At 38.9% G+C, this 25,533-nt stretch overlaps 1 protein-coding gene across 1 annotated transcript in view; it reads right to left on the reverse strand.

Moving 5' to 3' along the window:
* AK9 (adenylate kinase 9) overlaps nucleotides 1-24,403 on the reverse strand; it is a 130,710-nt gene extending 106,307 nt beyond the window's left edge. Inside the window, exons 1-7 of the mRNA XM_047769141.1 lie at nucleotides 24,274-24,403; nucleotides 23,035-23,098; nucleotides 21,048-21,100; nucleotides 20,868-20,964; nucleotides 9,669-9,781; nucleotides 5,674-5,862; nucleotides 602-730 (exon numbers count right to left, since the gene is read on the reverse strand). Coding sequence (XP_047625097.1) covers nucleotides 602-730; nucleotides 5,674-5,862; nucleotides 9,669-9,781; nucleotides 20,868-20,964; nucleotides 21,048-21,100; nucleotides 23,035-23,098; nucleotides 24,274-24,390 — 762 coding nt within the window. The 5' untranslated portion in view covers nucleotides 24,391-24,403. The remainder of the gene's footprint in view (nucleotides 1-601; nucleotides 731-5,673; nucleotides 5,863-9,668; nucleotides 9,782-20,867; nucleotides 20,965-21,047; nucleotides 21,101-23,034; nucleotides 23,099-24,273) is intronic.
* Between the last annotated feature and the right edge of the window lie 1,130 nt (nucleotides 24,404-25,533).

Raw genomic sequence — 25,533 nt, forward strand, 5'->3', positions numbered from 1 at the left:
AACCAGGAACCATGCGGTTGCAGGTTCGATCCCTGGCCTTGCTCAGTGGGTTAAGGATCCAGCATTGCCGTGAGCTGTAGTGTAGGTTGCAGATGCGGCTCGGATCCTGCGTTGCTGTGGCTCTGGCATAGGCCGGCAGCTCCAGCTCTGATTCGACTCCTAGCCTGGGAACCTCCATATGCCGCGGGAGCGGCCCAAGAAATGGCAAAAAGCCAAAAAGCCAAAAAGCCAAAAAAAAAAAAAAGAAAAAGAAATGGACCTTAAGTGTACATTTGTTTTGATTAACTCATAAGTTATAGATTGAAAATGCTTTTTACAAAATAGTCTCTTAACCTGGGATTTCTAACCTCCAACCATAAATAAATTCCCCTACTGACTTTTGAAAAATGCTATTCTATTATCACTTTCAGCAACAATGCTGCTTTTTAAGAGTAAAATAGTATTGTTTTGTGAAACATGGGATGCAAGCCTTGTTATGATAGCTTGAGAGGAGGAGAATCAGGCAGATAATACATGAAGTGAAGAACTGTGAAGGCTCTTCAACCAAGGATAAAACACAAATATCAACATTCTCATTTCCAGCAGTATAGCTTTTTCTTACTTCTAAAGGATGAAGCATTATGTCCTTATACAGTTTAACCATGTTTTCGATATTTTCCAAATAGTCCTCAGGCCTCTGAACTATATTTTGAAGAATTTCAGCCACCGCCTGCATTTCAGCAAGAAATGCCTAAATGGCAAAGAAGAGATGGTAAATATGTTAATGGTTAATACTTCATTTACAAGTCATATTCCTCTCTCACTCCCTATAGATGCCATTTGGGGATGAGAAGCAGGGAGAAGGGAAGATTAGAAACAGGATTTTTATTTTAGAGAGATTGAACACCCCTGAGGGGCCTTTATCAGAATGTAACTTTAAATTGACTTTACGTATTAATTTCTTTCCACTCCCCAATAAGTCGGGAAGAGTAGGGGAGGAACATCAGATTTTTAGGGTCAAAATATATTAGATTTTCTCTGAATACCTGAGCTTGTAGTTCAGTCATTCATTGGTCCATTCATTCATTTAGTAATGATTTATTACATGCCTACTCAGTGCGGGACACTGTGCTAGGAGCTTGAGATATGACAGAGAACAGAACTAAGGTCCTGGGGCTCACAGAGCACACATCCCAGTTGAGGAGGACAGAGCATAAGCAAGCAGACAGATGAATCCATCACAGGTTCGGAGGTGGGAAGAGCAAGGCAGAAGGATGATGGAGGGGAGAACAGTGCAGAGTGATGGGAGAAGGTGGTCAAAAGGGTTCTCTGAAGAAGTGACATTTGAGTGGAGACACAGAGATTTCTGGAGAAAGAACACATCAAGGCAGAAGGAATAGTATGTGTAAAAGTTCTCAGCCCAAGGCCTGGGAGGCATTCAGTATCATATTTATTATTCTAATATTATCAGCATATTTATTATCTTAGTTATTATTTCTAGTTTTTAATCAATGCACAGACATCCATATTTTATATAAAATCATATTATCAATTAACATAAGCCATTTTATAATCTATTTGAAATGTCTGAAATACTATTTTCATGGTCAAATAATACATTGATATCCCTAAATATGTGATTGTTTAATCATTATTCTATAGTTGAACAGAAAGAATGTTTCAGATTTTTCATAATTCTAAATAATGTTTCACTAAATAGCTTTGTAGATAAATCATATCCCTAATGTTTTCCCTTAGAATAGTTCCTAAAAGCAAAATTGCTGAACCAAAGATTATACATTTCAACGTGGCTTAATCCACAGTGTCTTTTCCAAAAGGTGCTAACATTCTTCTCTCTCTAGCAGAGGGCTTTGGTAGCACGCCCATGTTCAGTCAGTACACAACTTCTTATGAAACACCCACTGTATGCTGAGCACTGGAATATAGTGCCTACTGCACAGAGCTGACATTCACGGGGGCAGACAGGTAATAAGCAAGTAAACAGAAAATTTCAGAAAGTGATGATGAGTGCTTTGAAGGAAATAAAGCAGGGTGAGAAAGTTAGGCTTGTGCAGTCCAGCGTGGTAGCTACTAGCCACACATGCCTCTTGAGCACCTGAAATGCGGCAAGTGCAAATCACTGTGTGCGCAGTCGAAGGCACACCAGATTTCAAAAACTGTGCATGAAAAAGGAGTGTACAGCCCTTAGAGTTTTCATGTTGATTCTATGTTGAAATAGTATTTGGGGTATATTGGATTAAATAAAATATGTTCTTAAAAATGACTTTCTGGAGTTCCCATTGTAGCTCAGCAGGTTAAGAACCCAACAGAGTGTACATGACAATGTGGGTTAGATACCTAGCCTGGCTCAGTGGGTTAAGAATCCAGCATTGCCACAAGCTGGGGTGTTGGTTGCCAATGCAGCTTGGATCCAGTGTGGCCATGGCTTTGGCAGAGGCCTATACCTGCAGCTCTAATTTGACCCTTAGCCTGGGAACTTCCATATGCCACATTCTGTAAAAAAATATCTATGTATATATATACATACCTATATATGTATATATGTACACATATAAATATATACTTATACATACATTTTTAAAAAATGACTTTCATCTGTTTCTTTTTACTTGGGAAAAGAGGTAGCTATGAACCCATTTAAAACTACCTACAATGGGAGTATATTTCTGGGTTAGATGGGTTAGAGCGTCGCTTGCTGGATGGTCTCTAGGGACGTAATCCCTGGTGGGGCAGTGACAACAAGGAGCAGGCGCATGGAGATCTGGAGGAGAGTGTGGTACAGAGAAGGAGGAGGAAACAGGAAGTGCCCAGGCTGGAGGTGCCACTGGTGTCAGCACCGGTGAAGACTGGCGGAAGGGACAATGCCAGGAGACCAGAGAGGCTGGGTCCATGGCCTTGTAAACTGTGTGGGAGCATTTGGATTTTCATCAACAGGTAATAGAAAGTCACAGATGGTCATTTAAAAAAAAAAAATGGAAGGGAATGGGAAGGGGAATATTGAGGAAAGTGGGAGCCAAGAGAACATTAGCAAAGCTATTTCCTCAGTTCAGGGAGATCGTTCCCCCTTGTGTGTATGTAAGTGAACATTTTCACACAATTATTGGCCATCAGCCTAAGGGGGCAGCATGGCTCTGACTTGTGAGCATGGCTGTGCCACTAGGTAGGGGTCACAGCAAACCCGGCTCCTGGGCTGAATCTAGTCTGAAGACATCATTTGATTACCTTTCCCACAACATTGGCCTTCATTGTGTTTTAAAAATTTTGGATTTGTTGCCACCTTCTTTTATTTTAAAACACTGATTTTAGCTTCTATGGAAAAATAAGACTACCTGGCAAAAATAGGCTGGCATCCTCACATGGCAATAGTCGACTGGGCTGGAACAGAGGCAACTGTCCTTTGAAGAAGGACATGCACTCCCCAGCTGTCCAGTGGAACTTTCTGCAGAAATGGAAATGTTCTGTGTTTGGGTCTTCCGTTCAGAAGACATGACAATATTTGGTCCCTGAGCAACAAAGTGTGGCTTGTGCTATTGAGGAACTCAGTTTTAAATTTAATTTTTTAAATTTTTTATTTTCTTTGTCTTTTTGTCTTTTTTTTTTTAGGGCCACACCTGTGGCATATGGAGGTTCCCAGGCTAGGGGTCTAATTGGAGCTGTAGCTGCCGGCCTACGTCACAGCCACAGCAATGCCAGATCTGAACCGCATCTGCGACCTACGCCACAGCTCACGGCAACGCTGGATCCTTAACCCACTGAGTGAGGCCAGGGATCGAACCTGCAACCTCATGGTTCCTAGTTGGATTCATTAACCACTGAGCCACGACGGGAACTCTGATTTTAAATTTTATATAGTTTTAATTAGTTTAAATATAAATAGATATAGGGGCTACCATATTGGATGGTGTAGTCCTAGCATACCCTGGTCTTCACTCTTCCTGGTTAACGTCTGGTGGATGTCACAATTTGACATAACTATGGCCTCTACAATGGAGTTGAGACCCCTCTATCTCACCATTTTTGATTTATGATGGTATGCTTTATTTATGCTAAAATGACATTTTTATTCCTATTTTGTTATAAGGTTTACTTTTTAAAAAAATCTGGCATACATGATGGCTGTTATCTAATGCCTTATTTGCACAGGGAAGATTATTTTATGTTTTTAAATGGGCTTTCTTATACTTACAGGTTTTTAAAATTGAGGTGTAGTTGACATGCAGCTTTACACTAGTTTCAGGTGTCCAATATGATGATTCAATACAGTTGATCTTTGAGCAACTGAGTTTGAACTGTGGGGGTCCACTCATAGGAGGATATTTTTCAATAGTAATTCTATAGTACTACACAATCTGTGGTTGGGATACTCAGAGCTGACTGGAAAGTTAATTCGCATTTTCAACTACATGGAGGGTCGGTACCTCAACCCTGGAGTTGTTCAAAGGTCAACTAGTACATATTGTGAAATGATCACAGTAAATCTAGTTAACCTCTGTCATCACACATAGTTACAATATTTTTTTCTTGTGATGAGAACTTTTAAGATCTATTCTTAGGAGTTCCCTGGTGCCTCAGGGGTTAAAGAATTGGCATGATCACTGCTGTGGTGTGAGTCAGTGCTGTGGCACAGGTTCACTCCCTGGCCTGTGAGTTTCCACATGCTGCAGGCAAGATCAAAAAAAAAAAAAAAAAACCTACTCTTAAATGAAAGAATGAATGTAAGAAATGTATTTAACCCATTAGTGAGGGAACTAGCAGGATGACACAGCTGAAATATATATAATCACTGAAATGAAAATGCAAAGTTTGATATCCTATTTAATATCATACAGGGTGATAAAACTGTAGCCTTTGGGGACTATCTTTTCTACATGAAAAATAATTTGCAATTTGCAACTAGACAAATTTATTTGTCATCTATAAATTAACATTGGACTTCACATAGTGTAGGCCCTAATAGAAACAGTATTTAGAATAAGTTATAGAAATTATTTAAAATTATTAAACATTATAAGTAACTACATTTATAACAGAAATCACAGGTATATTTCAGTAGGGTAAGGACTGGCAAACTGTCACCTGTCCCACCCCAGTGAGCAAAAGCCAGCCCATCACCTGTTAGCAGATTTCTTAATATAAAATTTCCTCATTAGGTCATGGTAGAAGATTCTTTTGAGGCCCTACTGCATTATGCTTACTGCTGTTGACTTTAGGATTGTTGTAATGACATGTGAACGTAAAATTGGGCTATAGATTTATTTTCATGGGCACTCTGTCAAAGTTTGGAATCAGAGTTATGTTAACTTCATAAACTAGAGTCTGCATGGGCTGCCTTGCTGCCCATATGACACTTGTCTTCTGTTATTTGGATTTCTCCTTCTAGTTTGCACAGTGCTTTATACATGGTAGGTGACCAGTAACTTTCTGTTGCTGTGAAATGAAGGCGATTAGATGTCAGGATATGGAGGGACTTCCATATTGACAAGGTTAAATTTGATCTCTACATGGTGATCTAATAGTTCTTGAAAACATGAAATATTTTTGCTCTTTCCTTCAGACTAAATTAAAATGTAAAGAAAAGGTAATATTCTCTAGTATCTGCTATTTTCTATTATCCATCATTTAATTTAATGACAGCACATTTTTAAAGTGTAGTATCTGGTATGGGGATATTACCTCTTCTTCTTCTTGCTCTTCTTCCTCTTCGCCTTCCTCTTCTCCTTTTCCTTCCTTTTGGGCTTCTTTCCTCTTTTTCCTTCGATTCTCAATGACTTCAGGATCCCACTGATCTCTTCTGTATATGTATCCTGTACTACTGTGCTGCCGTTGCCCAGAAATTCTTTGGCATAAATCATAGTCAGGGCACTAAGGAACAACATTAGCAATCATTTAAACATTTTGAATATGGCTTTACTTCCTATTCACACACTATGCAATACATGCAGTACATAAAGCTCCAATTTCCTCAAGACCCTGAGCATGTGCAATACTGTATAAATGGCTTTTTGAATCAGATTTCATCACATGCCAAGAGGCACAAGACACAACTTTTATCCTATGACAACACTTTTCTTTAATCAAAAGTAACATATGAAAATATCAGAAGCTTTAAAGATTAAAAAAGAGAAAAAGCTAGAGAAATAGACCAGAAAATCAGTTTAGTCAGAAAAGGTACGCAGGAGAATTCTGTCTGATGAGTTTGAAAAGACTGAGAATGGACAGAAATGGAATATTTATATTCTTCCAACAAAAAATATATCGGGTTTTTATAGTAGTCACTATCATTTACAGCTCTATGAATGAAATAGTTCATAAAATAGCATCATGAATGGGACCTGAAAGGTCATCTAGTCTGGCCTGACATTTTCATTTTGTAAATGAGAAAACTGAGTTTAGATGATAAAAAAAAAAAAGGTCAAAACCAAAGGATGATTTTCTTGTTTCAAGTGCTTCCACCTATGCAATATTTTACTCCATTCTTAAATTAACCCTGTGAGAGAGGTAATCCAATATATGGTTAAAGCCATTTTGCAGATTGGAGAAGGACTGCTCTGGCAGGTTACACTCTCAGTGTCATGAGGGGAAACTACAACTTGGAACCAGGCTTTCTGACTCATAGCCCAGACTCTGTGGCACGTTATTAATGGTAAACTAAGGTTCTGAGCTGTAAGTCTTCTCTGAATATTTTTCAGGATAAAAAAAAACTCTGGATGACATTCTATAGCAGTGCTTCTTAAACATTAGGGTGTAACTGTATACAGAGAACTGTAAATAAAGATTTCGGCTTCCCCTGTGATTCTTTAGTCTGGAGTGAAGCTCAGACATTTTAATAAGTATCCTCAGTGATTCTGAGGCCGCTAATTTGCCACACTTTTGAGAAACAAAGGAAGCAAGAAACTTTGAAGCTTTTCTTGCTCGTTTTCTGAATTCTTCAAGCCCCTTCTATATGGAGATGGAATGGGTGTTTATTGAGGCAAGACATTAATTTAGGTTTTCCAATTTTTCACAAAAAAGATCTCAACCCATTCTGGTAATTTAAGAAACATACATTTGCCCTTATTTGGCAACCCCAGAATACCGACATTGTGGGCCCTTGGCAAAGATTATTGCCTTCAGCTGTCTCCTGTATCCCCTTGGAGAAAGTGATTGATAAGAGGATGACTGTGAAGTTCTGTGCCTCAGATCAGTGTCCTCACACTTCAGCAGGCATCAGCAGCACCTGCAGGTCTTTTCAACGACAACTGGACACCGCCCCCAGGGTTTCTGTAGTTCTGGGATGGGCCCTGAGAATCTGCATTTCTAACAAGCTTCTTGAGTGCTGCTAATGCAGTTGACTCTGGGGCCAAACTCAGAACCAATGCTATCATAGATCACTAGCTCTTAACTTTTTCTTTTTTTGGGGGGGGGTGCATGCAGACCCCATTTGAATATGATGAAAGCCATAGGCTTTTTGCTTCAGAAAAATGCCCATATACATCATAAAATTTGCATATAATTTCAGGAGGTTCATGCATGCTTAGGTATTCACGGATCCCTGGCTAAGGAATTCTGTTCCAGAAATTCCAGAATTTTATCTCCAAATAAGGCCCAACCATCAGAGAAGTGTGTGCCGTACTGAAGTTCTGTCTCATATCAGGCCCTCTGATTACAAGCATGCATACCCACTTATAGTATCAGTGGGGTTAAGACTTCATTCTCTACATTAACAATCCTTATGTTGAGACCCATGTAAGATATTTTCCTGAGGAGTGGCTTTTCATGGACATTGTGAATTTTATATATCTGGTCACATTTCCCCTTCTACTTTGGTCCATCAAACTTAGAACCAAATTTATAACCCAAATTTAGTGAACATTTGGAGACTTTTGGCCTATATGTGTTCTTATTTCACCAGTTTTTTTTTTCTTCTTTTTAGGGCTGCACCTTTGGCATATGGAGGTTCCCAGGCTTGGGGTCACTTGGGAGCTGTAGCCACTGGCCTACACCACAACCACAGCAATGCAGGATCTGAGCCACGTCTGCAACCTACGCCACAGCTCATGGCAGTGCCTGATCGTTAACCCACTGAGTGAAGCCAGGGATTGAACCTGCTTCCTCATGGATACTAGTCAGATTCATTTCTCCTGAGTCATGACAGAAATTCCCTATTCCACCAGATCTTGATTTCTGATTTGATCTCTATTTTCCATGGCCTAAATTTTATATTTGGTTTCAGTTAATTGTTTGAGTTTTTTTTCTTTCCATTTTACACACGTTCATACAGGTGACATTCTGAAGGTCACACAGGGATTTTGATTGACCTCTGACCCTGACCTGTGGCTGGGGCTGCAGATGACACCACACCCAGCACTGCATGCCGCCTCTCTCTCACAGCTGTTTCTAACATACCATGGGGTCCTAGCACGTGAGCTGAGAACCACCTATTTTGAGTTATCAAACCCTTTGGGGAATCAGGGTATTATTATAAAACTTTACCATTCATTTTTATATAAACAAGTGGTCCTCACTGCATTCTTATTACAACCCTATGAGGCAGCTATCTTTGTATAATCTTTTTGGCCATACCTTGGGCATGCAGAAAGTCCTGGGCCAGGGGCAGAACCCACACCACAGCAGTGATCCAAGTCACTGCAGTGAAAACACCAGACCCTTAAACCACTGAGCCACAAGAGAACTCCTGTATCATCTTTGTAAAGAGGAAATTGAGGGCCCTAAATGTGATTTATCACATTCTACAGTTGATACAAGGAGAGAATTGAGACCAGGATCCAGCATTGATTCCTAACCAATCTGGCCATGTTATTTAACATTTGTACATCCAAATCATTTGTTCATTCTTTCACTTCATTTAACTGGAAAATTTACTAGGTATCCATTAGGTACCATTTATCCTGCTAGTTGATGTTTATAGGAGTAAGACATGATTCCCGCCTCCAAGTAAGGCAGAGTCTAGAAGGAAAATGGACCAGTACAACATAGTGAGGTAAGAAAAGAGCAACATGGATGGTCATCAGAGAAGTATTTAACTTTCTTTTAACTTTAACCTGAGTAAGTCAGGTGTGGGGCATAAAGAGAGAGAGAGAGAGGCAAAGAGGGAGGGAGGGGAAGAATGAGAGTTGTTTATGTTTGTGTTGGTGTGGCAGGAGTGGTTGTCAGGGAGAGTTCTGCAGAGATGATGCTGAAATGACTTTCAAAGGATGACTATGATTAAGCCTGGTGGGGAGGCAAGGATGTATTTCCTGTGGATGGAGCTGCAAGTGCAAAAGCCCAGAGGTATGAGAAAATATAATTGCTTCTGTAATTGATGCCTACATTATGGTTTCCCTAACTCCTTAAAAAAATTGAAAACATTCCTTGAATGTAACTACTATCAAAAAGAATGGTTTGGAGTTCCCATAGTGGATCAGCAGAAACAAACCTGACTAGTAACCATGAGGAAGCAGGTTTGATCCCTGGCCTGTAGGTTAAGGATCTGGTGTTGCCTTGACTTGTGGTGTAGGTCACAGTCGTGGCTTGGATCTCACCTTGCTGTGGCTGTGGCACCGGCCAGTGGCTACAGCTCCAATTCGACTCCTAGCCTGGGAGCCTCCATAAGCCATGGGTGCAGCCCTAAAAGGACAAAAAAAAAAAAAAAAGATTAATTATACTAGAAAGACTACTAATATTCTTACCTTAATATTGATTATAATATCAGGTTTCAGATTTAAATTATTAATTAACTCTATTTGCTGCAGAGTGGTCATGGCATCCTGTGAAAGCGATGGTATTTCAGTGATAATATAGCCTGTGGAGTAAAATATAATTTTAAAAGTTTTATAATACCAGTATATGAGAGTATGGATTTATTATTGGTTTATAAAAATATCATTTAGTTATTGATGAAAACTAATATTGGTCTTAAAATCATCTGCCAACATTTTAAAATTAATAGTTAAGCTCATTGCCACATGGAGTATAACTATGAATAATGTTTTTCTGATAATAAATAAAACCATTGGGCTAGGAGGAGACATCTTTAAAAATTCCAAATCAATTTATTTTATGCAGATGAACTCCCTTTTTTTTTTTTTTGTCTTTTCTAGGGCTGCTCCCACGGCATATGGAGGTTCCCAGGCTAGCCGCTGGCCTATGCCAGAGCCATAGCAACTCGGGATCCAAGTTGCATCTGCAACTTACACCACAGCTCATGGCAACGCTGGACCCTTAGCCCACTGAGCAAGGCCAGGGATCGAACCCGCAACCTCATGGTTCCTAGTCGGATTCGTTAACCACTGAGCCATGACGGGAACTCCCCAGATGAACTGCTTAGGAAAGGAAATTCCATACCAATAATTCTTTCAACTCATGTTAGTAAAGCTTGTATGATGAGTGGTAAAAGTATATGATAGGCCTTGCATGGTATATTATTTTTATTTCTGGAATTAATATTTCATAATGGAATATATATAATGATTATGTAAGTTATAGAAAATAATAAAATACCCATGTACCCCTCATACAGTTTAAGGAACAGAACATTGCCAATATGATTTTGGCTTAGTGCATTTATTGGCTTGCATCCCTACTGAGCAAACCTAAATCTTCTCTTTGAAATTCACCCTGGATACCATCATCATATTAATTTCCTTCATATGTTTTTTAAATTATGTCACTCCCTTGCTTGAGAAAACTTTCTCTTGTATTTCTGCAGTGTTAGTTGAGATGTCTCCTTTTTCATTTCTTATTTTATTTGTCATCTCTCTTTTCTTCTTGGTGAGCCTGGCCAGAGGTTTGTTAATTTTATTTACCTTTTCAAAGAACCAGCTCTCAGTTTTTTATTAATTTGTTCTATTGTTTTTAATCTCTATTTTATTTACTTCCCCTCTGATCTTTATGATTTCCTTCCTTCTGCTGATTTTTGCTTTTGTTTGTTCTTTTTTTTCTAATTCTTTTAGGTGGTAGGTTAAGTTAGAGATTTTTCTTGTTTTTTGAGGAAGGCCTCTACCACTAGATCTCCCCTCTTAGAACTGTTTTTCTAGCATCCCATAAATTTTATATGATTGTGTTTCCATTTTCATTTACCTCAAGATATTTTTTAATTTACTTTTTGATTTCCTCATTGACCCATTGGTTTTTTAGTAGGATATTGTTTACTTTCCATGTACTTGGTGTTTTCTCATTTCTTTTCCTGTGGTTGATTTCAAGTTTCTTGCTGTTTTTGTCAGAGAAGATGCTTGAAAAAAATTTTATATTCTTAAATTTGTTGAGGCTTGTTTTGTGTCCCAATATATAGTCAATCTTTGAGAATATTCCACATGTAGTTTAAAAGAACATATAATCTGGTTTTCTTGGATGTAATGTCCTGAAAATACCAATTAAGTCTAAATGTTCTATTGTGTCATTTAGGATTTCTGATGCCTTACTGATTATCTCTCTAGAAGATCTGTCCATTGATATGTGTGGTGTTAAAGTCTCCTACTATTATTGTATACCCATCAGTTTCTCCTTTTATGTCTGTATTTGTTTTTTGTACTTGGGTGCTCCTACATTAGGGGCATATATGTTGATGAGTATAATAGCCTCTTTTTTTTTTTTTTTGGTCTTTTTGTCATTTCTTGGGCTGCTCCCATGGCACATGGAGGTTCCCAGGCTAGGGGTCTAATCGGAGCTGTAGCCGCCAGCCTACACCAGGGCCACAGCAACACAGGATCCGAGCCGCCGCATCTGCGACCTACACCCCAGCCCACGGCAACACCGGATCGTTAACCCACTGAGCAAGGGCAGGGATCAAACCTGGAACCTCATGGTTCCTAGTCGGATTCGTTAACCACTGCGCTGTGATGGGAACTCCAATAGCCTCATCTTGAATTGATCCTTTTATCATTAAATAGTGTCTTTCTTTATCCTTCTTTATGGCCTTTGTTTTAAAATCTATTTTTTCTTTCTTTCTTTCTTTCTTTTTTTTTTGTATTTTTGCCTTTTTCTACGGCCACTTCCCATGGCATATGGAGGTTCCCAGGCTAGAGGTCTAATTGGAGCTGTAGCCACCGGCCTCTGCCGGAGCCATAGCAATGAGGGATCTGAGCCGCTTCTGTGACCTACACCACAGTTCATGGCAATGCCAGACCCTTAACCCACTGAGCAAGGCCAGGGATGGAACCCGCAACCTCATGGTTCCTAGTTGGATTCGTTGACCACTGTGCCACGTGGGAACTCCAAAAGTCTGTTTTTTATGATATTACTGTTGCAATTCTTATTTTCTTGTCATTTCCATTTGCTTGAAATATCTTTTTCCATCCCCTCACTTTCAATCTGTGTGTGTCCTTTGTCCTAAGGTGGGTTTCTTATAGGCAGCATATTATAGGCTCTTTTTTTTTTATCCAATCTGCCACTCTATGTTTTTTGATCGGAGTATTCATTCCATTGACATTTAAGGTAATTATTGATACATATGAATTTATTGCCACCTGAAACCCTATTTTCCAGTTGATATTGTTTCTTCTTTGTTCCTTTTTATTTTTGTGGCTTGATGATTTCCTTTTATTTTATGCTTGTGTCCTTTTCTTTTTTAGTTTTTGTGAACCTATTGTTTGTTTTTGGTTTGTGGTTGCCCTGTTTTTCAAATATGTCATCCCCTTCCTCTATGTGCTTGCTTTAGACTGATAGTCAAATAGGATCAAACATACTCTAAAGAAAAGAGTCTAGATTTTCTTACTCTCTTTTCCCACATTTTATGATTTTGATGTCCATTTTTACATCCTCATGTTTATCCTTTTGCTACTCCTTGTGTTTATTATCACTTTTACAAACAGGATTTTTTGTTTTCTTTTCTTTTTGATTTGCATGCTGGCTTATTTAAGTGATTACTCTCCAATTGTGATTACCTCCATTCTATATCTTCTTATTTCTTTCCTATATAGAGGAGAACTTTCATAATTTCTTTTAGGGTAGGTTTAGTATTGCTACATCCTTTTAGTTTTTGCTTGTTTGAGAACTTCTTCATTTCTCCTATTTTAAATAGTAATCTTGCTGGGTAAAGTATTCTGGTTGCAAATATTTTCCTTTTAGAAGTTTGAATATGCCTGTTACTCCCTTCTGGCCTGCAGTGTTTCTGTAGAATAAACAGTTGATAGCCTTATGGGTGTTCACTTGTAATTAACTCTCCTTATGTTTAGAATCCTCTCCTTATGTTTAACTTTTGCCATTTTTATTATATATGCCTTGGTATAGGTCTGTTTGGGTTTATCTTGTTTGGGACCCTCTATGCCTCCTGTACCTGAATATCTATATCCTTCTTTAGATTTTGGAAATTTTAGTCATAATATCTTCAAATATATTTTCAATCTGCTTTTCTCTTTCTTCTCCTTCTAGGACCTCTATTTTTCCATAGTATCCATAGATCTCTTATATTGCTTTTATTTTTTTTTAATATCCCATATGTATCTTATATTGCTTTAGTTTTTTTTGTGTGTTTGTTTGTTTTTTCATTTGGCTTTCTGTCTGCTGTACTGATTGGGTGGTTTCCATTATTCTGTCTTCCAAGTCACTTATTTGTTCCTCTGCATTATTCATTCTGCTGTTCCTTGCTTTAGCTCAGCTTTCATCTCAGCAAATGAATTTTCTAATTTTCCTTGGCTCTTCCTTATAGTTTCTAGTTCCTTTTTAAAGTAGTCTGCATTACTGTTGATATTCGTCCCTACTTCCTTCAGTTTTTTCATCACCTCCATTTTGAACTCAGTGTCTCTTAGACTGCAGAGATCTGTTTCATTGTTTGCTCCTTTGGGGAGATTCTCCTGTTCTTTTAATTGATAATGGTTCCTGTGTTTCTTAATTTTGCTTACATTTTTCTTACTCTGTGAGTTTAGGGGAAACAATTATCTGCTGTAATCTTGGAAGGCCATTTATATGCAGGGGTATCCCTGAGTAGATTTACTAATTTTTGGCCTGAGGGCTGCTTTTAATTTGGATGCTTGCTGTCTCTTTCCTCTCCTATGCTCAGATAATTATTACCTTGATGGGGGTGTTCAGGTGCTCCGCCTGCACATGCTTCCAGGGAAGTGGCGGCAGTGGGCAATGCCTGCAGGCAGCCTCTGGTTGCCAGGCCCTTGGCAGTACCAGCAATCCCTGGGGAATTAGAGGAGGTGCCTAGTCATGGGTCCCTTGGCAGCAGCAATGGCAGGGTATGTGCATTCCCAGGGAGATGGGGGTGATGGCTGGCATTTAGTCTCTGGACCGTGTGCAGCTGCATTGGTCCTGGGGTGGTGGGGGCAGCAGGCAATGCCAGGCTTAGCCCGCCTCTGGAGTCCTAGATGGCTGCAGTGGCTTGCACCTGCCCCATTGTCTGTGCAAGAGGTGCCCTGCCACCTGAGCGCCTGTGCATTCACAGAAAAAGAAGTTCCTATGGTGGTTCCCTCACTCTCCAAAAGTGGAGCTTTGCTTCTCTGTCAGGCCCAGGCCTCCTCCTATACTCCCTCAGACCAGCTGCTGCGCTTTTCTTTGAGGCTTTGAGGCTTCCCCTCTAAGGGGCCTCCCAGTGTTTAGATTCCTTTTCCCTTTCACAGTTCCCTCCCAGGAGTGCTGGTCCCATCCTGATTCTTTGTTCTCTCTTCTCTCTCTCTTTTTTCTCTTTTATCCTACTGAGTTATATGGAGGTTTTCTTGCCCTTTTTGGAGGTTTGACGCCTTCTGCCAGCATTCAGTAGAAGTTTTGTGAGAATCGTTCTACACGTAGATTTTTTTTTTGATGTATTTGTGGGAGAAGTTGAGCTCCATGTCCTACTCCTCCACCACCTTGATTCTGGCTTGAGAAACCTTTCTCTTGTTTGTAGAATAAAGCCGCAACTCCTTCATTGGGAATTAAAGGACTTCAAACAATTTTTATGCTGTTTTAATAGAACACTATTTTTTTTTTTCCTTGGAGGGACATTTGACAGACAAATTGTGGTTATTTAGCTTTGATTTTTGGCAGATATTTTATAAAAAGTGAATGGAGTGAGGCTGTCACTTCAAGGTTGACAACTGACAGTACTTGTTGCCAATGTAAAATTCAAGTGAAAATTCAGATTCAGAAAACTTGTATCCACTGCCAGTGGCACAGTGGTTAACGAATCCGACTAGGAACCATGAGGTTGCGGGTTCGGTCTCTGCCTTTGCTCAGTGGGTTAACGATCCGGCGTTGCCGTGAGCTGGGGTGTAGGTCGCAGACGCGGCTCGGATCCCGCATTGCTGTGGCTCTGGAGTAGGCTGGTGGCTACAGCTCCAATTGGACCCCTAGCCTGGGAACCTCCATATGCCACGGGAGCGGCCCAAGAAATGGCAAAAAGACAAAAAAAAAGAAAAGAAAACTTGTATCCACTGCCAGAAGCTAAACAGCTTCCCAATTCTTAAAACTTTTCCTGATGAGATTGGTGATGTCATCAACAAATGTGACTTTTTGATACTGTATAATGAAATGTTTCAACAGTTGGAAGATCTACAAAACTCAGTCAACCAATATTTTCCAAATGACCAATGGATGGTGCCCCCAAATTAAGCATGGGTAAAAGGCCCATTCTAATGCAAGGCTGTCTAATGGATTTTCATGTAAAAGAGTCTGAAAAAGTCATTGACATTGTTTGAGATTCCACAGCGCAACCAACCATTAAGAAACTTCCCTTTGTTGAGTTCTGGTGTAGGATTAAGAATAGCCACAATTATTCTCAAGCCTATTAAAATATGCCTCCCTTTTCCAACTTCATTTTAGTGCAAAGCTGAATTTTTTTTATGTACTTACACAAAAACAATATATTGCAATAGATTGTACAGAACCAGATGTGGGAATCCAGCTAGGTCTTCTCTTAAGCCAGACATCTAAAAGATTTGTAAGATAAAATAATACCACTCCTCTCACTAAATTTTGTTTTGAAGCATTTAATTATTTTTCAAAAAATATGCTCTTAATGTAGTGGTTTTATTATTTTAATAAATATTTTAAACATTTCTTAGTTTTAATTTCCAATATGATAAATTCTGATAGATAGAACCCATGTAAACAAAAGCTCTTTTGGGGCCTCAACAGTTCTTTTAAGTGTAAAGGAATCTTGAGACCCAAACGCTTGAGAAATGCTATCCTACACAATGCCTAGAATCGTGTAACAAAAAAAGTTATCTGAGCATCTGTTGAAAGACAATGAATGAATGTGTCTAATAAGCCAGCCTCAAAAGTTTCACCTAAGAACATGCTGATCACAATCTTTTACTTTAAAAAAGCAGATCAATAGCTATCATGGTAATCCAAAATCTCATTAAATGCTTAGGCAGATGTCAATTTCTTCTAAGCTTTCTCGAACACTTTACTTTTTGCTAACTATGTGTTGGACACTATCCAGAGAAGCAATAAGTAGTTTAGCTTCAAGAGGCAGAAAGTGAGACCTATTATCTGGGTTTTGGATAGAGGAGCTATAATCACGATTCTCCTCAGTCTGGTTATAATTCCTAGTTTCCAACTTGGCTAATTTATTTGCTCTTGCTGTTGTCTTTGAACACTTTGAAATAGTGGTGATGTCTTAAGGCATCCATCCTATTTGAGGCTCTTTAAATGAGCTTGATAGGCTCCTGCAAAAATATAACTCCTGCATGCATCAGCACTGTCTCAGGAACTGGGCCAGAACTTTCTCTGCTTACCTCCTCCTGCTGTTCTTGCTTTTTGCTTCCCTGGCTCTGCACTCCCCCAGTTTGTTTTGGCTCCTATTGTTAATCTAGTCCTCACTTGATTAACAACCTTATTTGAACTTGTTTTCAAGACTGACCATTGCCTCCTCGGGGACATGATGGCTGGCATTAACCCCTCTAGTCTGATGCATTGCACTGGTGGGCACTGTGGTGAAGAGGACAGCAGAACCTAGCCCAAGGTTAAATGCAACCCTTGCCCAGCTCACCCATCCTGATTGGCTAATTCCAGAATTAGTCCCCAGAGTTCATGCTCTCCCCTCCTTACCACCAAGGGATTAGACAAGACCTCCCTCCCATTCCCTTTGCTGCCAGCACTGCCCACATCTGTGTGGATGACAGAAAGATGCATGGCACTCTGTTTGCTGTGCTCTCCAGCACCCTGCACATTGCTTCAACCTCAGCCACTGCTGGGAGAGCTTTTCAGTCATTCCAGGTGCGACTGTTTGCAGGCATGCCAAACCTTAGGTGTACATGTATACTGGCACGAGTTTCATACTTGTCTTTTCCCTGATTGAGGCAGCAGAAGAGTAGGTTGTTTCCATGGGGTCTGGCTCTCTCCTTATAGGCTACTATTTGGGTTGCCTGAATGTCCTGAACAATGGATTTGAGGGCTCTACCCATTGAGAGGTGGCCAGTATCATCATATTCAGACCCTAGAGATATATAGATGGAAGAGGTTGAGAGAGACAGTTATGTTGCTTGTTTGCCTCACCACAGAAGATTTAGAGTGGAATAATTTAGTTCTCTAGATCCAGTTCTGGGAAGGCCCTAGGGGGATACTTCATAGAGCTGCTGAGCCCACCATCAACTTCTCGAACCCCAGAGACATGTTGATCACCCATGTTGTGAAGATGGAAGCATCCATGAGGATTCTACCTTCCTGTCCCATTCCACCTCTCCAGGACATCATTAGTAAGCCGTTGCCCTCCAAGCTGCAGACAGAAGAAGGACAGACCCCCACACCACTCCTTGCTGGAAGGCTCTGCATATACCATCAGAGGCAGGGTAAGCACTCAACAGGCTAGTGCTCAGCCAGTGTCACCCCCACCAAGGGAAAACTCCAAGACTGTTCACATCACTGCTCAGGGGCAACCAACCGGCCCATACCACCACTTTGCCCCCACTTCCTGGCATAGTAGGAAGAAGATATTCCCTTATCCACAGAACTGAAGATGGCATGTGACTGCTTTTAGATCAAAGTGTTGAGATTCATGGACATTGAGTAGCTTTGTGTCCAGCCAGCCCTGATAGCCATCTCAGGCCAGCCTGACATGAGTGGATACATTGGTAACTAGTGACTTGCAGTACCATCCCTAGTGTAGTACACCCGGGGCAGGGAATTTCCAGATCAGGGCTATCCATCATTCACTGGGAAAAATGATCTTTTCCAGAATCTAGAAGGAGGAAGCAGAAAGGGGCTTCTCAGGATGCCCAGGAGCTGACTCTTGCTTGTTCTCTTGGGTGAGGATGGAAGCTGATTTAGGCTCAGAGCCCACACAGCATGACATGTTGTGAATGAAATGATTATAGATTGGGTAAGGTTTTTTCCTAAACATTGATAGAAGCTCCAAGTATAAAAGGGCTATGTATGATACAGAAAAAAAATTAAGATCGAATCTGGCAATACCTTACTGTGCAGTTTCCATAGCAGCACAGTTCTGTGTTTAGGGCTTTTGGAGTCATCAGTTATCCATCCTCATCCACCCCCTGACCCAAGTCAATATCTCTATTTCGTAAGCACTTCACTTCCAGTTTTATCTCTACCCTTCACCAGGCTACTGGCTAAGGCCAAATATCAGAAAGAATCCTTGCTTAGCAGAGACTTTCAAACTGTGTTTAGCAGAGTGCTAGATTCCAAAAAATTTCCTTTGGGGATGCTGTAGGACGGGTGAGGGGAGGTTGGGCAGAATGAGCTCGAGGTCCTGCCCCCACCCACTGTAGCCTTTAAAAGAGCAGAGTTGTGCATGCTGAGCCATGCACTTGCATGCGGACAGTATAGCCCTCAGACTTGAGAAATCACTTCACTTTCCTCTGCTAACTTCCAGGACAGGTACCTGTGTACAGGAAGTCGAGGGGAAAGAGGAACTTGTTAAATGATACCAGGGGGTACAATCAGCAAAATCCAGAAGGTAGAAAACTCCAAAAGACTGGTTTTCTTCAGGATAGAAAACACAATATGATGGAAAAAGGCAAGGTCAACTTACAGATTAAAAGGGACTTGCAATATACTGATCAATAGCAATATGTGAAACTTGGTTGGTGGGATCCTGCTTCAAAAAACAAACAAAAACCAACTAGAAAAAAAAATGTATGATGCAAATAGCGAATTTTGACCACAGACTGGTTAGTAGATGATTTATTATTAATTTTAAGGTATGATAATGGTAATGTGACATGTTTTAAAAGAGCCCTTATCTTTTTGAAATACAAACTAAAACATTTACAGGTGAACTGATATGATATGGATTAGCTTCAAAATAAAGTAAGTTGGTGTAGGAGGTTGTAGGTAGAGGCATAGACATGAGATGAGACAAGAGTTGTCATTGTTAAAGCTGAGTGATAGACATATGGGGGATTTTATATCAATCTCTCTACTTCTGTTTGAAATTTTCTATAATAAGTTAAAAGGGTTATTATGAACTGAATGGCATTGCTGAGTGGATTTATTTCTTTCATTTTTTTTCTTTCTCTTTTTGCCAGGACTTATAATTTATGCCATCTTTTTGTAGCCATGTATATAATACTAAATTTTCTCAAGAAGTAAGATGAGGTGAAGGATAAAAAGACAGTCGCCTACCTACCTTTATATGCTTTAGTTTCAATCACCATACTTTTTGTGGTCATTTGTTGAACTATGTTAGAATTGATTGTTCATTTTTACCTTTTTGCTTATTTTACTTAAAACATCATGAGTGTTTTTTCCAAGTTCATCCTCTTTATTACTGATCAGTAGATAGATAAATGGATGGATAGATGATAGACAGATAGATAAGTGTATCTATATGAAATAAAGGAGATGATATGTGGATATATATCTACATATGGATGAAAAGATACAGTTCATCCTTTCCAGCTATTGATATAGATGATAAAGTTACTTTAAAGTTAAAAGTTTGCAGTGACAAGTCTGATGTTGCTACTTCCACTACTGATTTTCACCATACTGCATTTTATTTGTGTTCCTATATTCTTTGTCTCATCTTTTTAGGGCTGCACCGGTGGCATATGGAGGTTCCCAGGCTAGGGGTCGAATTAGAGCAATAGCTGTCTGCCTACACCACAGCCACAGCAACGCCAGATCCAAGCTGCATCTGCAACCTACACCAGAGCTCATGGCAACGCTGGATCCTTAACCCACTGAGCGAGCTCAGGGATCGAACCCTCAACCTCGTGGTTTCTAGTCGAGTTCGTTAATCACTGATCCACGACGGAAACTCCTGTATTCCTATATTCTTAATCGTCACAATGTCCTCTCAATTTAACGAGAATATAAATTCAGATCTCTAAATTTTCCTTCTCTCATTTAATAAATCTATTTCAGTTGGATGGTTTTCTCCCAAACACATCTATTCTTCCTTTTTTTTTTTTTTTTTTTTTTTTTTTTGGCAAATGCCATAGAGTTTACTCTTTTTCTGAGCTTCAGTAGTCTTTGCCTTGAGAAATTAGGTCCAACGCTTCTGTTCAACATCCATTTGATGGCAGGGAGATTTCTTGGGTCCAGAGTCAGAGGGTAGACTGGATGAAGAGACTGAACCTGCCAGAGGGGAAGCTGGTGCTATCCTAGTTCCCATTCCTGTCTTATGAGCGTGGATTAATGCAGAAAAACTTAAACATTGATGGGACTTGGTAATAAAACTCACGGTGAATGGGAAAGCAGTCAGCAGGGGTCATCAGCATTGTGTGAAGGACCACGGAAGATTTTTGATGCTTTTGCTGGATAACAAATTGCTAAAAGAAGACTGAATCATATAAACATCATTCTTTAAAACAAATGTAGATTCTGTAGAATAAAAACAAGTAAACAATCAAATAAAACTATGTGAGCTGCTCAGCTGAATTCAGACTCTGGGATTCCAGTGCCACAGGGGCAAAGAGAGTAACTCCAGGAATTATTTGTGCCTCAGATAAACCACAAGTTTTAAGCCTGCTTTGCTAGCCACTGATAGATAAAAAGAAACTTACCAAAGTGAGAGACTTCTGGGGAGTTGAGCTTCTCCAATATCAGCTTTGTGACAAGTTCATCAGGAATACTTTGGCCACTGATCAGCATCGACTGCAGCTAAGAACAAGCACAGATACTGTACGTGACTGTGTAAGGTACCTGTGATACAGAGCTTTTTAAAGAAATCATAACAACTTTACCATAACTCCTGATTCAGTTTCACTTGCCATCTGTTCTTCCAAAACTGGTAAAGCTAAAATATGAATTCAAAATATTAGCACAAACTGGTGTTAGAATTGCCAAGTTAAGAAAGATATTTATGGATTTATTTATTTATTTTTTAATTTTTTTAAAATTTTTTTGTCTTTTTGCTATTTCTTTGGGCCGCTCCTGTGGCATATGGAGGTTCCCAGGCCAGGGGTCCAATCGGAGCTATAGCCACCAGCCTACGCCAGAGCCACAGCAACGCGGGATCCGAGCCTCATCTGCAACCTACACCCCAGCTCACGGCAACACCAGATCGTTAACCCACTGAGCAAGGGCAGGGACCGAACCCGCAACCTCATGGTTCCTAGTTGGATTCGTTAATCACTGCGCCACGACGGGAACTCCCTGGATTTATTTATTTATCTATTTATTCAATTTTATTTTTTGTCTTTTTAGGGCTGCACCAGCGGCATATGGAAGTTCCCAGGCTAGGGGTTGAATTGGAGCTGTAGCCACTGGCCTATGCCACAGCCGCAGCAACACCAGATCCTTAACCCACTGAGTGAGGCCAGGGATCGAACCCGCAACCTCATGTTTCCTAGTCAGATTCATTTCTGCTGCGCCACAATTGGAACTCCTGTTTTTTTTTTTAAGAGGGAATATTTTATCTCACGATGGAAGATATTATGGGACAGAAATAACAAGGATGACCTAGGGGAGGACTTTATGGAACATTTGGTGTTTTTTAAAGATTTCTTACAAGTAAATTTTATTTTGATAAAGAAAGAGGAAAATTTTAAAGTTTCGTGTATGTGTATTATGTGTTACCAAATTAATTGTTCTCCCCCCAAATTGTACCAGATCACTAACTGTGTGGAAAGCTCATTTGATTATATCCTTGCCAACAATGATGGTAGAAACTTTAAAGATTCACTGCCAATTTAGTAGCATCATTTTACTTAGCATTTCTTTGAATAACAATGAAGTTAAACCTTTTTTTCTTGTATTTGTCTATTTTTATTTCTACTTTTATGGATTACTGATTCAGTCTTTTGTTTACTTTTCTATTAGGGCATAACTAGTTTTATTGATGAAAATAATACTTATATACAAGATATCAGTCCTTGTCTTACATATTACAAAGAATGGAAAGAAAATTATAAACAATAAAAATAAAATTTATCATTGAAGTTTATTAAGTCCTGCAAAAATCCTCCAAAAAACAGCTATGAGAGTTTTATCTCTTCTCGTCTTTCATAGGGAGACACATATATTCACATATATGAACACACATATTCCCAATTCTTTGTATATATGTATGTGTGACTAGGTCACTTTGCTGTACAGTAGAAAATTGACAGAACACTGTAAACCAACTACAATGGAAAAAATAAAAATCATTTAAAAAATAAATGATAGGAGTTCCCATCATGGCTCAGTGGTTAACGAACCTGACTAGCATCCATGAGGACGCGGGTTCCATCCCTGGCCTCGCTCAATGGGTTAAGGATCTGGCATTCCTCTGAGCTGTGGTGCAGGTCACAGATGCAGCTCATATCCCGTGTTGCTGTGGCTGTGGAGTAGGCCAGCGGCTAAAGCTCCGAATCGACCCCTAGCCTGGGAACCTCCATATGCCGCCAGTGAGGCCCTAAAAGACAAAAAATAAAATAAAATAAAATAAAATAAAATAAATAAATTACAGAATTAGAGAATTGGACACAGTAGAATAGAGTCCAAGATATTTCATTAAGCTAAATTCTATGAAAAACTAGGACTAACAGAAGGGCAAAAAATGTTTAATGCTATTATAAAGATAATATTCACTGGGTTGATGCCGATTTATGATTAAATATAGCAAATGTTAATCATAGAATCTATATGGTTAGTAGACAAGTATATGGGTATTCATTGTACAGTTCTTTAGCTTTTAAGGCATATTTGAAAGTTGTTAAAATATTGGAGACAAAAGATAAAATTTACCTTCTACACGAATACATTTCCATGCCTGTGTTATCTGTTGGGCTAATGTTGTCTTCCCAACCCCCTTAAAAAGAAAGATGCTATTTAAAATCCAATAGAATAGAAAATAGAAGAGCCATTTGCTAATAAAACAGATATTCTTATTTTTAAAGATTCTGTTGATAGTTACTACAATTACATAAATGTTATCAAGTAAAATTTTCCCCATACAATAACTAGGCCCTAGATATTTGTAGCTTCTTTTCTCTGTTAATTGTCACTTTTTCTTATATTTTGTAAAGTGATTTAAATAACTTTTGGCAGGGCTTCCTTGCCTGCCCACTTGCATCTCTCACAAGTGTCCTATCCTAATAAATCTATTTCTTGCCTATCAAAAAAAAATAAGTGATTTAAATAACTTTTTAAATTAAGAAAATGGTCCTGAATCCAGGAAGCTGTGCCATAATGGTATTATTCCAGGTGTACACTTTCTTTTGTTTAATTTTGAATACAAATCATTGTGATTACATTGACAGTCATCATTTTATTTTCTTCCTAAAGTTTATAATCATGACGGTTTTGACAAACTTCCATTTAGTAACTTTCAAGAGCAAAAGGTTTCTTCTTAAATGGACATCTTTGAAGAGTATCATATTTTAAAGACAAAAGTTCACTTTAATGAAGAAACGTTTGCATCTGATTGCTTTCACTGTTGACTTTTCAAACTCTTGTTTTTACAGACATAATACAAGTTGTTGGAACCATTTCTTGGTATCTGTCCCAAGGGTCCCTATAAAATCAAGTCAAGAGTTGGGGTCCAGCCCTTAGTCTCTGCTGTTCTGGAGAGGCTTTTTTTTTTTTTTTTTTCCTCATCCAAGGCATATGAAAGTTCCTGAAGTTCCTGGGCCAGGGGTCAAATCAGAACCACAGCTGTGACCTATACCATAGCTGCAAAAATGCTGGATCCTTAACCTACTGAATGAGGCCAGGGATTGAACCTGCATCCTTATGTCCACTATGTTGGGTTCTTTACCTGCATAAATACAATGGGAATTCCTAGGTTCTTTTTCAATTATAGTTTATAAGAGGACAAAAAGTTATAATTTATAACTAATGCTATACCAGATTTTAAGTCATACCATGAAAGTCTAATAAACACATAACAAATTAGCACACTACATAGTTTTCATTCTTTGGTAACATGAGATTATGACTTTATAATTTTATAAATATATTAATACATTAGAAGACATAACTTACTGGTTTTCCAAATACAACAAAGCAAACAGGTTTAGACAATATAAAGTTTTTTTCAGCTTCATCTTCATTAAATATATCCACAAAAGGAGGCTCTTCTGTCTTCTCTTGAGTATTCATAATACAAAATACTATAGTAAGAAAGAGTAAGATTGTTAAAGTGCCTATTTTAGGAGAAACAGGCAGGCAGTTTAGAGAGAACTAGAATATCCTATGAATTAGCCCAGAAGCAATTCCTTGCTGCTGAACATATATATTGCTAGTAATAGCAAATAAGTTAAATAATCTATTAATAATAGTTTCATAGCTTAAGGAGCAAAAAGCCACCTGTATAGAAGACAGTTGAAACGTTTTTGAAAGACTAAGAAAAAAAATACATACATGTATATAGACACATGCATGCTAAGATGTGTGTATTCTATTAAAGATCAAATTAGTGTACACACAACCAGTCAAACAAAAACCTAATTGCAAACACTTAAAAAAGTCAAATATGTTATATGTATATACACATGCAAATTAGTCTATGAGTATGTGTACAGGGCTACAAATGGTTTTAAAGGAAATCCTAACAGAAATTAGAAAATATGTAGAACTGAAAAATGATAAACATGGAGTTCCCATCATGGCACAGTGGAAATGAATCCGACTAGGAACCATGAGGTTGCAGGTTCAATCCCCAGCCTCCCTCAGTGAGTTAAGGATCTGGCGTTGCCCTGAGCTGTGGTGTAGGTTGCAGATGCAGCTTGGATCTGATGTCACTGTGGCTGTGGTGTAGGCTGGCAGCTGTAGCTCCAATTGGACCTCTAGTCTGGGAACCTCCATATGCTGTGAGCGCAGCCCTAAAAAGCAAACAACAACAACAAAAACCCATAATATATAACAAAACTTATAAGATGTAGCTAAAATAGTATTTAGAAACTTTAAATACTTAGATTAGAACCAAAGAAAGTGTGAAAAAGTAATGTGATAAGCTCACAGTTTAAGAAGTTGGAAAAACAAGAAAAATAGAAAGATACATTTTAACAAGTAACAAAATAGAAAACAAACATATAAAGAAAGTCAACAAGGCTAAATAATGATATTTTTAAAGGATTTAGAAATAAAAAATTTCTGTCAAGATTGATCAAGAAAAGAAGATAGAAAGCACAAAATTGGCCATTAGTTTTTTTAGAAGTGTGTTTTCTGGAGTTCCCATCGTGGCGCAGTGGTTAACGAATCCAACTAGGAACCATGAATTTGTGGGTTCGATCCCTGGCCTTG

The sequence above is a fragment of the Phacochoerus africanus genome, chromosome 2 (genome assembly GCF_016906955.1).
Source record: "Phacochoerus africanus isolate WHEZ1 chromosome 2, ROS_Pafr_v1, whole genome shotgun sequence".
Taxonomy (NCBI): domain Eukaryota; kingdom Metazoa; phylum Chordata; class Mammalia; order Artiodactyla; family Suidae; genus Phacochoerus; species Phacochoerus africanus.